General features: G+C 42.1%; 1 protein-coding gene across 1 annotated transcript in view; it reads left to right on the top strand.

The window, feature by feature from the left end:
* The first annotated feature begins 10,597 nt into the window (after positions 1–10,597).
* AGXT2 (alanine--glyoxylate aminotransferase 2) overlaps positions 10,598–14,362 on the top strand; it is a 35,482-nt gene continuing 31,717 nt past the window's right edge. Inside the window, exon 1 of the mRNA XM_044232866.1 lies at positions 10,598–11,311. Coding sequence (XP_044088801.1) covers positions 11,224–11,311 — 88 coding nt within the window. The 5' untranslated portion in view covers positions 10,598–11,223. The remainder of the gene's footprint in view (positions 11,312–14,362) is intronic.

Here is a 14,362-nt window from a genome sequence, read left to right on the forward strand (position 1 = left end):
CTGGGCAGGGATATAGGAAATAGGTTGATTGAAAAGGCCCAGAAAAAGACCTCAAAGGCCAGGGAAGCAGATTCCTGCTGCATTTGCCTCTGAGAGTCCCTCCAAACCACGCAGGTGAGACTGAACCCATTCTTGAGATTGGAAAAGCATGTTCTACTTGGGAGATCTTGACACCTACAGTGGAATTCTTTTACCCACAACCTCCCCCTCCTATCCCACCTCACCCCTGGACTTGTGCTGCCAGCGTAAGTTTCAAGCATTTTTCTCTTATTATGATCAGGTTCACATTCAAACTTAGGCTGACAAACAGACTTGAAGCACAGATATTTTTATGAATGTGATTTTTTTGTTGTTTTAAGGAAAGTCTAGAAGACATCAGTCGAATAAAACACTACATGGATGTGGGTTGGTGAACACTGGGATAAGAAAAGGGAGCACAAGAAGTTTTATTACTGTGTTTATAAATGTGTTTGAAACAATTTGTAAAATGTCACAGGTGTTTTTTAAGGTGACACCCATTCACTCCGTAAATTATTACAAATTCCAAGATAAGCTTAGATGACGCTTGCCGGTAGTTTTACTTAACATGATCAATATTGATATTGTTACTGAACTATGTGACCTTATGGTGTATTTTTCTACCTTTCTTTAGAGCAACTGTTTTTGCAATGGTAACGAGGCTTGGTTTAAACCGAATCAATAAATTACTTCCTGAGCAACGGTTTTGGAGGATATTTCTATATACATGTCAAACAAGTATTTTATGAAAATACAATTTTAAGAACTTTTTCCTTTGCTTCAACACACTTTATTAGGATGTCTTTTTTTTTAAGATTTTTTTTTTTATTTATAGAGAAAGAGAGCATGAGTGGTGGGGAGCAGAAGAGGGAGACGGAGAAGCAAGCTCCCCGCTGAGCAGGGAGTCTGATGTGGTTCAGGACCCTGGGATCATGACCTGAGCTGAAGGCAGAGGCTTAACCTGCTGAGCCACCCAGGCACCCCAGGATGTGTTTTTTTAAAAGAAGGGGAAAGGGTGCATGGGTGGCTCAGTTGATTAAGGCTGCAACTCCTGATTTTAGCTCAGGTCCTGATTTCAGCTCAGGTCTTGATCTCAGGGTTGTGAGATCCAATCCCACCAAGGGCTCCAAATTCAGCAGAGAATCTGTTGGAGATTCTCTCTCCCCCTCTCCTTCTGCCCTCTCTCTCAAAACAATAAAGAAACAAATGAAGGGGAAAATGTCATGCTAAGTCCTTCTGGAAATAAAACACATATCATATGCTGCAGTATTTTTCTTAGAACACTCTTCAAAGAGATTTACTTCAGGCATGCCCTTTTATGCTTATCTTTCAACACCTCTGTATTTTTTTTTAACAAATCTAAATCAAAATTGACATCTTGCTTCCAACTCAGCTAAGTACTACATCTTCCTTTTCCACTGCCCTCAAGATCACCCAGTCTGTATTCATGTGCCAGACCAGAGCCTAAAAAATGCAAATATGCTTGGAAACATTCAGAAGTTCCTTGGGCCTTCTGGGAACAACCAAGAATGATCAAAAGGAGAGTTCCCAAATCTGATACACAATCAACTTTCCCAAATGAAGTTTAAACCACAAATCTCAATGCCCCCAAATCCGCATTTTCTTTTGTTCGATTCCTCCTACCTAGAATTATCCTGTCTTCACCTAAAACTTCAGCTATGATTTAATCTCCCACTTATCATCTTCTATTGATTGCATAAAGTAATTCATACACACTTGAAAGTTACAGAGGGGGATATAACAAAGACACATTTACCAACACCCGAATTTCACAAATACTAATATTTTACTCTGCTTCTGACCTTGAAAAAAAAAAAAAAAAAAGGCAAAGCATCACAGATGCAATAGTACATATCTCTCAGTAACCAAATTCTCTACACCTCCCTCTCCAGGGACAACTACAATCCTGCAATTGTGTACCCTTTCTGGCCATTTTAAAAATGCATTTACCACATATATATGCACGCATAAATATATATATATATAGATGTATATATATATATAATTATCCTGGGTGCTTATGAATTTTACATATATAACAACATATACCATTCTGCACCTTGATTTTTTTTCTTTCAGCATTGGGTTTATGAAATCCAGATAGCTCCAGTTTCTTGGTTTTTTAGCTATATGATTGTATACATATATTTAATTTATCTGCTACTCCCAATATTAATCAACTTTCCATTTCTATTATTACCAATGACTCTGCAAGGAACATTGGTAATAATAGAAATGGAAAGTTGATTAATATTGGGAGTAGCAAATAAATTATATATATGTATACAATCATATAACCAAAAAATCAAGAAACTGGAGCTATTTGGATGCAAGCTTCACTTTTTAAGAACTTGTCATATTTTCTCTAGGCTATACATCTAGGGGTGTAATTGTTGGATCATATGAAACATACACCTTGACATTTTCTCACTATTGATAAATTGTTCTCCAAAGCAGTTGTACCCACATACATCACCAGCAGCTGTGTGGATGATTCCATTCCTTCTTTAATCATTACCTGATATTTTCAGATATTTGACAATTTGATGAGCATTCAATGATACACTGTTGCTATTTTAACTTTCATTGTCCTAATTAATTCGCTCTGTACCTGCTTATCTTTTATGTCATCTCTGTCATCTACAAGGTTCACATATGTCTGAATCTTCCATCTAGATTTCTCTTCCAGTCCAGTGGTTGGTTCATCTATCTCTGCCCTGATGTTTCCTGTTTTAAGTACCCCAGTTTTATGCAGCCTTGTTATCTGGTATATCAATTCCTATATCTCCATCTCTTCTTTGGGATTTTTCTGGTTGTTCTTGACATTTTCATGTGAATTTTGAGATAAGCTTATCAACTTTTTAAAAAAATTGTGTTAGGAATTAGATTTTGTTAATTGAATTTTTGTGTTAATTCTGGAAGAAGTGAGACCTTTATACTATTGTGTCCTAATCATGAACATGGTTTACAGCTTCATTGTCTGTGGTATATACTAAAGTTTTATGCTATTCTTCATAAATATCTGCTTGTGTTTTAGTAGATTCATTCATAGGCACTACAAAATTTTTGTTGCTATTGTAAATGGTATCTTTTTTAAAATTATTGTATTCTGAGAAGTTGTTGTTTATATATAGAAACCACAATTTTTAAATAATGATTCTGAGTCCTGAAACCTCATTGAACTCTAATTATTAGTTCTTGTAGTTTGTAAGTTTTCTTGGGTTTCCTTTTTTACAACTATGGTAATTTACAAATATCATCAGAATGTTAACAACTTTGTTTCTTCTTTTCCAGTATATACATCTCTTGTATCTTCTTTCTGATCTATTTCTTGGGGTTGGATTTCTGGTAGGATGTTGAAGGTAGATATTCTTTCTTGTTCCTGACTTTAAAGAGAATTTTACCAAAAGTTCACCATTAAGTATAGGGTTTCCTATATGTTTTTACAGATACTCTCAGATATATTAAGGAAATTCCTTTCATTCCTAATTTGGTATGGATTTCGTATCTCAAATTGGTGTTAAAAGCTCTACATCTACTGACAACAATTTTTTTCTACACCTATTGATACAAAAATGTGGCTTTCCCCTTTTATTTGGTAAATACATAAATTATTACAGAATTAATTTGGAGAAAGGCTTTAATATTAAATTAGTCTCATGTTCTTGGAATGAATTCTACTTCATTATGACGTATTTTTACAAACTTTGCTTTATTCAACTTGCTAAAATTTTATTTTAAGATTTTTGTGTTCATAAGATTCATCTCTTTTGCTACTTGAGATATAATTTTTTGAGGTTATTTGTAAGTAAGTTACAGTCATCTAGGATTATAGAAATTCCCCCTTTCTCTTTGTAATTCTATCAGTTTTTGTTTTGAGGCTATATTATTAAGTATATATAGATTTAAATGTTCAATCTTCCTAATGAATTATGTCTATCATTGTTAAATATGATGTTCTTTGTCCTTAATGATGTTTTGTCTCTTTTTTTGATATTAATATTTCTCCACTAGCTTTCTTTCCACTGGTTAATTCTATTGTGGGTCTCTTTCCATCTTCTTACTTTCAATTGTTTAGAGTCACTATGTTTTAAGTGCATCTTATAAACAGCAAATAGCTAGACTTTGTTTTTTCATTCTATTTGAGAATTTTTTCCTATAGGTGATAAGTCAGTTCCTTTTGCTCTTCTGGAAAATTTCCTTTGTTTTTCTTTTGCACCGTGAATCAATTTTTAATTTGCAATTTTAGTCAGCCAATTTTGTAATAATCATTATAAGAACAGGATATAAATAAAAGGTCCTGGTTAGATAATTCACTGTATCTGAGTGCCTATATTTAAGCACTCAGCCTTCTCCCAGCTCATCTCCCAGTTAGGAGCAAACCCAACTATGGGGAGCCAAATTCTACACTGAAACTCATTCTGCTACCACTGGAAGAGACATTGTCCTCTGGTTACAACATTCAAGGGAATGAGCAACTGGAGAAGTCCGGCTGCTAAGGGCCCTATGCAAAATACATATAGATAAAGTATCTCCCATACATTTAACCAAAAAGAGATTAATTTGGATGTTCAAGACCCACCCTTTTTTTTTTTAAAGATTTATTTGTGTGTTTGAGAGAGTGAGCACAGGCAAGCAGGCGGGGAAGCTGAGGGAAGGGCAGAGAGAGAGAGAGAGAGAGAGAAGCAGACTTCCTGCTGAGCATGGAGCCCAAATCATGGCTCCACCCCAGGATCCTGAGATCAAGATTTGGCCCAAAGTCAAGAGTGGGTCATTAAACGACTGAGCCACCCATGTGCCCCAAGATCCTCCTTTTAAATACAGATCTTCCTCAACTACCTGTCAATTATTGGGCCAAACCCATTACTAAGTGATGCTTGACAGGCACTGTGTGCCAGGCTCCATGCCAGGATACAGGAATCCTTATGATGAACTCTCTGTCCTCCTGGGCACCACACACTAGTCTGGGAAGCTGAGGTAACCATTGTGTGTCCTGCTCTCCAGACTGGCTTTTAAAAATATTAAGTCTAATGATTCCAAATGAGCCTGGTCAGAACAGTTCATCCTAATAAACAAATTAAAGGAATTTGAATTTTCAGAAGTAAGTACCTCCCCTTCTTGTCCTACAGTCCTTTCTCCAAAGCTGCTTATTATTTAGAAATGAAAGATATCACGTCTCATGCTTTGACTGTCTTTCAGTGGCATATTGGATGTACTGGCCATGTAACATTCCTGACTTTAACATAACTGTTATATTATTTTATATTTTACTGCTTTACTTGGTTCCAAACTGTCTGATGCATTAAAACAGAGAATCCATGTATTGTGAAACTCATCATGTAATACAAATGAAAATAATTATATAATGACTTATAATCTGTCCTTGTGGATTTCAGTTTGATTGTGTCTATGTCTGTAAAATGAAACTGAAAAAAATGTATTCATATATTTCTGTTGAGACTGCGAATGTGTGCATTTTTTCCTTACCCTTTGTCTGGAAGTAGTATCCTATGCCATTGTGCATCTGATCTGAGGTGTTAAGTGTTTAGAGTACAATCCAACCACTGTTTCAAAGTCAACCACTCAGCTTTGCTTCATGTGACTTCTGAGAACTTCTTGAGTGTTTTCAAGAAAATCAGTGCTATATGAAATGCTAAGGGTTTTGGTACCAGAGCACATTTCCACGCAGTTGTTCTCTTTGAACTCACCTGCCGTCTCTTTACTTCATTCTGAGCACTCTACCCCTGCCCTCCTTCACAGTCCATTCACAGTGAAATAAGACACCTGTAATATGAGGTTTCCAGTACACTGGGTTTTATCTGAAATCCTTCCAGAATTTTCCCTTTCCTTCCACTCCAGGACTCCTAAGCAAGTTAGGAAAGAGAAAGGATCACTTCAGAAAAGTATGATTTATTCTCAGTAATTCTGATGGACCCTGCTCTGTCACTGGCAGAAGTACTAGGATCAAAGAGCCAAGTTCACTCAGACTTAACTGATAAATCATTAGCAAACATGAGCTTGGAAAAAAAAAATCCCCTATAATTATTAACTTGACAACAGAATTTTTCAGGTTAATAATTTTCCCCAATACTTACCCATGGCTTTCCCATGGTTTCCATAATTATCAGTTACCTTTCTCGAGGGGAGATTCCAATATTTTCCTACCTGATAAAACATATTAAGCTTCAAAATAATTCATTGTATGAGAAATAGAGATGGCAAGCCTCTTAACTGACATCCTGCCCCTCTTAGTCACCAGTCATGTGAACTGGGGTCCTTTCTCATCTTCTCCAGTCCCATATATAATGGAGAAAATCATACCTAATCCGTGTGAAGGAAAAAGAAAAAGACCCAGAGCGGATGTCTCTTAAACTCCCTAATAACTCAGACATAACACCGGTTTATTATTTTTTTAATATTTCATTTATTTATTTATTTGTAAGAGTCAGAGAGAGATAGAGAACAAGCAGAGGGAGCAGCCACCAGAGGAAGAGGGAAAAACCCGATGCAGGGCCCAATCTCTAAACCCTGGGATCATGACCTGAGCCAAAGGCAGATGCTTAACTGACTGAGCCACCCAGGGTTCCCTGAGATAACATCTGTCTAATCGTAATTTTGCCTGTGAACCTCGGGTCAGATCTTAGATCGCTATTTCAAGTGACTCTCAGACAGAGGACGAAGATCTGAGGCAGTCTAAGCTTGTCCCTCATCCAGCTTTCAGAATCAGTGGATATCACTGTAATTCCGAAGTGATCAAAAAGACCCACCATCTTGGAAAACAGTCTTGTGCAGTGTTAGTTGATGCCTTCTTACTGGAATGCATTTTAAATGTACAGACATTCTGACCTGGAAAGCCCTCTTCAAGGATTTATCCAAAACGGGAACTAGTTCATTTAGAGCACAAAATTCTATGTCCTAGGATATGCAATAATTACAGCTATCTGTCAATAGGGACTTACTAAGTAAAATATATGGAGACCTCCAACTTTCTCTTCAGCATATAGCTGAGCCATCAACATCCTTACAAGAAGCTGAACAAAGGGAAAATGAATGAATTTTCTTGAACCTCTCAAGGAATCGAAGTTGCTGGATGGCTTGTCACTGTGAAATCTAGGGATACAGACAAATCTTGAAAGTCATAGCCTAGACCTTCTTTACCTGGAACAGAAGCCACTGGAGCCATAACTTCAAGAAACACTTAAGCAGTAGTTTGGACAAATTGCTGAGTATGGACTAGCTTGAGAATGAGAAGCTCCCTAGTTTCTAGAGTCACCGGAGGCCCCCCAGAGTGTTAGGAGCCATACCTACAAGAGGAATATCATTAAGTTGTCATTGTAAAGCTCCATTCATTGCTCTGGCTGGGGAAGGGGAAGAATAATCATTGTGAAATATGCACAGAGACTTCACTTTAGTAAAGATCTCTTCTCTGGGGGAAATGACCAGATCAGAGCCCTGTGCCTGCTGCATGAAGGGCATTTCTCCCTCTCCAGCCCCGTCTCTGTTTCCTACCTCACTGACGAGAAAGAAATAAAGAAGAAAGTCAAGGTTTCAAGGAAATAGATTGGGAAAATTAAGGCCAGGAAGGACAGTAGAGGGTAGGAGGTTTAAAAAAAAAATTTTTTTTTTACCCTGGAAAAACACACGTGGCCATCCCAGTCCAGAGACATAGACCCACTAAAAGACTGAGACCTAATCATAATATTTTAAGTTTCCTGTGTAATGATGGTGAATTACAACTCAAAGAGGTGCTAGATCTTGACCCCATTTATGGAGTTTTTAAGGCAAGCCCTAAGACAACAAGAAATCCAAAAATAAGGACACTACAGGAATTTGAATCCTTTGGCGCTTACAGCTACAGCAAACCTTAAACACACCCCAACTTCTAACCAGATTAACATAAAACCTCACACCAAAGATTTATTCACCAGAGATCCTATTACCCAATGCAACATGCCCAGCTTCCAGCAGAAAGTTACAAGAGATGCTAAACTGACAGAAAAAAAAAATAGAGTTTTAGAGACAAAGTAAGAAGTAGAGTCAGACTCCGACACAACACACATTTTAGAATTATTGAACAATTTAAAGTAAAAATGATTAATATGTTAAGGGCTTTAATAGAAAAGGCAGACATGACGTAGTATCAAATGGATAATGTAAGCAGAGAGAGGAAAGCTCTCAGAAAGAATCAAAAGGAAAGGTTAGAAATCCAAAGCACTGTAACAGAAATGAAGACTGTCTCCAATGGGCTCATGAGCAGACGGGACCCTGCTGAGGAAAGAATCCGTGAGCTTGAAGAGGAGTAATAGAAACTTGCTAGATTAAAACACAGCGAGAATAAAGGGGGGGGGGGGTAACATAACAGAACCTCTGAGAACTGTGGCACAATCACAAAAGGTGTAATATATGTGCAACTGAAATCTCATCAGGAGAAGAAATACTGAAACAATCATGGCCAAAGAATTTTCCAAAATCAAATAAAACAGGTGACAGCATATTGTGAAGGAAGTAGGAATCGTGACTCAGATCTATATTTTTTGCATAAAAGGCTGTATTATTGACTATAAGCAGGTTACGAAATGAAATGGTGTGTGTATACACAGGCGTACACATGTAATAAAGGATTTCTGGAAGATTCTTTTCTGAAATATAATGGTCAGATCTGTTGAGGTTTTTCCTTTCTTCCTTGGGCTTTTCTAGACTTAAGTCTGTTTTCACAAAGAATGTGTCCTGTATTATGATAATCAGAATAAATGTTTTCACTTAAAAAAAAAAGTTTTTCCCTTTATGTTTTTCAAGATTTATTTATTTATTTATTTGAGATTGAGAGAGAGAGAGCGTGCACACGCAGGAGTGGCAGAGGGGTAGATGGAGAGACTCTCCATCAGTCTCCCTACTGAGCAGGGAGCCCAAGGAGGGCTGAGAGGGAGGCCTGAAATAAAACCAAGAACTTTATGCTTAACTGACTGAGCCACCCAGGCGCCCGTTTTCCCTTTTAAATAATGAAGGTGCAACTTCTCTATTTGATGTCAGGGAGCATGCGGTGTTTGGCTTCCCCACCCAAGGCAGCCCCCAATGGTGTTGGGTGCCTCTCACCACAATAGTCTCTAAGCTGACAACCCAAGAAAAATCTTAAGTCAAAGGAGTTTGCAGCCTACAGTGTTCACAAGCACAAAACCCATCACAGCCCAGTGGAGCTGAAGACTCCAGACTTCAGCAACTCAACATGTCCTCACCTCTGGCACGACAGACTGGCTGCCCCCAGTACGGGCTTGCCTACATGACCGTTGGCCAGCCAGCTGCCCTAGCCACTCCTGAGATCCCGCAAGGCAGAATGGCCTGGGAGCTGGGAGCCCATCCTGGGACAATTCACAATGAACTTGAAACACTTTCTGTGCTTACCTGGGGCCCTCACCTCCTCTGGGCATTTGGGGTAAAATGTTGTTACCTAGATGTCCGTGGAGAATGTGACCGAGCCAGATGGCCTCCCCGCGGGGTGATGCAAGAGGTCCCCTTGTATGGTATGCACCCAACCCCCACCACTGTGGCAGGAGGTCTTGGAGAGGATGAGACCTCCTGCAGCCCTCAGAGCTGGACCCCGGCGCGTAGAAGCACGTCATCCCTCCTTTGTCCTAGAAAGTACGTTCTGCTCACCCTTCCCAAACTGAGAGCTGTTCCGAAGGCTCTGCCTGGAGAAAGTATGGTTGGAACCCTCTGTACGGTCTACCTCAGAGGTGGAAACTCTAAGAAAGAATCCAGTTAACCTAGTTTAGTCCTCTATATAAACTGGGAAGATTCTAGGACCGTATAGAGATGTACTTGGCCTGTGGCTGCCCCCAAGAAAAGCCTCAGAAGCTCTGCTGCTTTTTAGAGGCCCCCTAAGCCCCCATTCCTCACACCACTCTCCCATCCCCCCATTCCTCCCCCACCACCCTCACCCCACCCCCACCCTCCAGCAATCCAGAGCAGCCTGCCTCTTTCTTCCAGCCCTCTGCACCCTCTGTGTACAGGACCCTCCCCACCAAGTTCCAAATGGCCTTGTCACTGTCCCCCTTAGGTTCTGCCACACACAGGCGCACTGACTCTCAGTCTGCCACAGTACTGAGAACAACCTGGATGGGTCTAAAACCATGGCTCTGAGCAAAAGAGAAAGGACATATTTTTAGAAATTGAGAACACATCCATGCCACACAATACCAGTTTTCTAAGAAGACATGCCAACCAAAAGATACATATTAAATATGTGAAATAGTCACCTATGGAGATAGTAGGGGTGGAGGACGCAGGAGGGACAAATGGGAATGTTAGAAATTAAAACATAGGAGCACCTGGATGGCTCAGTGGGTTTAAGCCTCTGCCTTTGGCTCAGGTCATGATCTCAGGGTCCTGGGATGGAGCCCCTATCAGGCTCTCTGCTCAGCGGGGAGCCTTTTTCCCCCTCTCTCTCTGCCTGCCTCTCAGCCTGCTTGTGATCTCTCTCTGTCAAATAAATAAACAAAAGCTTTAAAAAAAAAAAAAAAGGAAGGAAGGAAGGAAGAAATTAAAACATAAGAATAAAGCACCCTGACTCCTCAGGTCTCAACTTCTTGCCCTACTGGGATGCACTGTTGTCCAGAGCCTTCCTAGCTATTTTGTGCCCCTCCTCCTTCCCCGGGGAGCAGCACCTCTTCCCATAGTCCCCTTCTCCTCCTCAGAGTCCCTCCATACCCACAGCAATTTCTTCATCCACTCACTTCGTACACATCCTCCTTTTCTCTCTCGGGTTCACACGCCTCATTTCTCAGTCTCTGACCTCTTCAACTGTTTCTGGAACCTCACCTCCTCTCCACAGCCACCACCACCCTCACGGACAGATGCTCCTCCTAACAAGAAACTGCTAGAACAGAAAACTAACCAAACTCCTCCAGAAGGCCTTGACTTTGTTTGCCTGCCTTCTTTCTCTTCTCTCTCTTCCACCTTCTTTTCTTTTCTCTCCCCTAAGGCACGGACTGGGAACTTTTCTCCCTGAGGTCCTGCCCTAGGAGCTCTGGGACTTGTCGCAAGTGAAGGCAGTAACCACTCCAGGACCCCCCTTCCCCCCAGAGCTCCTCCCCTTCCATCCTAAACTCAAAGTCCAGCTGGCCCATGAGCAGTTGGAGCCCTTCCTTTGACCTGCTTCGCCAGGGGCTCGTTTTCTGACTGGGAGAGATGACTCCAGCCTGGAGACACCTGCTGAGAGCTTGGTACCTGCAGACCTCCTCTTCCAGGATCCCCAAGATGTGCCCTTCCTTGAGCCGTAAGTGGAAACCAGGGGCACGTGGGTCAGCTGAGGGTTGGCCAGAGGGTCTGGGCTGAGCTCTGAACCTGTTGCCTGGGGCTCCGGGATTAAGCCTGCCATGGGGGCTTGGAGAGAGGCCATCTGACACAGCAGTCCTCACCCTGGCAAATCTATTGCCTTGTTTGAGCCCAACATTGGCTACACCCCCACCCCGCCCCTTGCCTGAACGGAAATCCACAGATAATAAAACCCAAGATGCACAATTTCCAAATGAAAACAATGTGGTAACTTAGCTGTATTATAAAGGAGAAATAAAAGGAAAGCCATTCATGATTAACTGTTAACTGCAATAAATAGATACTCAAGGCCGATGACTTTGGAAGGCATTAAGCCTCCTCACAAAGCTGCCTCCCCCTGCCATGCCCCCAGGAGGTGGTACCATCACCTCAAGCAATGACAAGGAAACAGACCCAGAGGAGTGCAGCCATTTCCTCAGAGACACCCGAGAGCTAGGACTAGACCCTGAGCCCTCTCCTTCCACTCAGACTCTCTCTCCAGTGGGGACCCAAAATGTGAGAAGACCCGGGGTCACCAGCCATTGGTGGCTTTATGTAGTCTCTCTTCTGTGCTCGTGATTTTCCCTGAACCTCACCTCCTCCGCAATTCCCCTCACGGAATGTGAGTGTAAGCAGCTGTCTGCAGGTTTCCGTGTGTTCACAGGCCCGAATCAGGTACAGGAAATCCTCTTCCATCCCCCATTATGATCAATGCGATCTTCATTTTCTCATCTTTCCCTTTTCTCTCTCCTTCCTGGTCTCCTATTTGCTTTGTATCTTCCCAATAGTCGCTCTTCTTTCAAATTTAATACTTCTCATGCTTTAGAGGATTATCTCTTCTCATCTTCAACCCAAACTTGTTAGTGAGTATTATTAATCCATTTCACAGCTGAGGAGACAGAAGAGTTAAAGCAATTAAGAAAGTTGGTCAAAGAGAGAAACACAAAAGTGACAACTTGCCATCTAAACCCAGGTCTGTCTGACTCTGACTCTAAGTCAGAATGATTCCATCAGGCCCCTCCTTCCCTACACTTCTTCCAACCCTATTTGCGCTTCTCTTTTCCTCAATCATGGGATTTTTCCAGAATATCATTTAACCCTGTCATTTTCTGAGAAGGAGCTAGAATTATACCCAGAGTCTTATGCTCCATAAGGAGGATACTACATTGCAAGTACCAGCTGCTGATGAAGCAGGAGAGAGTGCCCTCTCTGCCCTCCTTCCCCTTTCCTAAACTAACCCCTGGCCCTTGCGGAGCTGGGCGGATGGTGGTAGCAGGTGAAGCTTGCAGGTGAAATCTTCTTGATCAAGTCCTGGGGATTCCTTAACATAGCTGCACGGAGAAACTACAGAGGGAAAGTCCTCTTGCAGACTTGGGCCACATAGACATGAACGCCATGCCATGCTCCACCTGCCCTTTCAAGAAACTCTGGGCCTTTATTTCTACTTTCTGATCTATTGTACCTAGATACACGCCTGTTTGGGTTTGTTCATTCCAACACACACTCATTGGCCACCCCCTTCTTAGGAACACACTCTGTGTAAGATACACATGCAAGCAAAGTATCTGAATGCCTACTAGGGACCCACATGTGGAGAGAGCCACGGGGAGGGGGGCGGCAAAAAGCCATGATTTTGTTTTGTATCCCAGTTGGGGAAACAGAGCACAAACCAACAGATAAATACATAGAAAAAAGCCAGTAGAGATACACGTGATGAATAAAACCAAATTAAGGTGGGAAGATAGAAAATTAAAATGGGAGAAGAGGGAGGCAGGGTCTGGTTTAGATGGGGAGATCACCAGGTGTTAAGTGTGGCCAGGCAGGCGAAAATAAACATGTCACCATCCTTGTACAACACCTGCATATAGTCTGTATGATATACGTGTGGGTCAAGGACTCAGCCTTGCTGAGTCTGATATGTCTGATATGCACGGGCACTTGGGGCTAAACATGTCCACAGAGTTATAGGAGAAACTTGTTTCAAGATAAAAGAAGAGAAAAAATATCTCCGAGGTGCCTTCTTCCTTACTAATGATAGTCGTTAAGTGAATATCGTCTCTAGGAAGATGGGCTGTGTGCTTGAAGGTACCATTTTCCCATGTCTGCCTACTTTGCCACAAGGAAGGGTGTGCCAGAGGGCTGATGGATGGCAAATGGTGCCCATTTCCAGCTGAGAAACTTCCCAAGACTCCTGCAAAGCTTTTTCTAAGAAAAGTATTAAAATGGGCCCTAAAGGGAGGTCTCCCCCCCGCCCGGCAGTCCTTGCTGCCAACTGCAGAACTGATTGAACCCCTGAAAAGGTCCAGGAGGGGCAGGCCTGCTCCCAAAATTTCCAAGAGGAGGGATGGACAGAATCCAGCCTTGGATTCGGGCAAACTTCTTGCTTGCGGACACCAGCAACCACCCTGCCTCGCTTAAGGAAAAGACCCTGATGGGAAAGATATGGAGGGAGGGAACCGAAAGAACCAGCAGGAGGGGGAGGAGGTGAGCAGGAGTGGATGTGAGGAGACATCAGGAGGGTCCAGCGGGGATAGCATCCCTCCTTGCAGGAACAGCCTCGGAAGCAGGTCTTGGCTCTGATGAGGGTCTGCAGCCATTCCCCCCAATGCAGGGCATCTGCTCAAGACATCACATCCTAAAGAGGGGGCACCTTGTTCATCCTTTGGCGGTCTTGTGCCCCTGGCCTCACTGGTGGGAGGCAGGCACCTGATGTGAGTATCCTGTCAATGAGAGCACACAGTTCAAAGGGACCTAGTGCTCTAGCTCAATGCCAAGTGTACCCTGTAACTCCCAGCAGAACGTGAAACAGTTTACGAAGGAAAAGGATCCCGTCTTGGGTCTGGAAGCAGACGACATAATGTTTCTCTCCCGCCAACCACAGCCCCTCATTCATCCAGACTTCAACATGGTCTCAGCATGTTTCCGTGGGAGACAGCCTCTCTAGCCCTCAGTCCTACCAAAGTCTCTCGAAACTGCAAATGTCCCTTATGTAATCTGTCCCTCCCTTGGTCCT

Source organism: Neovison vison, chromosome 1, assembly GCF_020171115.1.
Source record: "Neovison vison isolate M4711 chromosome 1, ASM_NN_V1, whole genome shotgun sequence".
NCBI lineage: Eukaryota > Metazoa > Chordata > Mammalia > Carnivora > Mustelidae > Neogale > Neogale vison.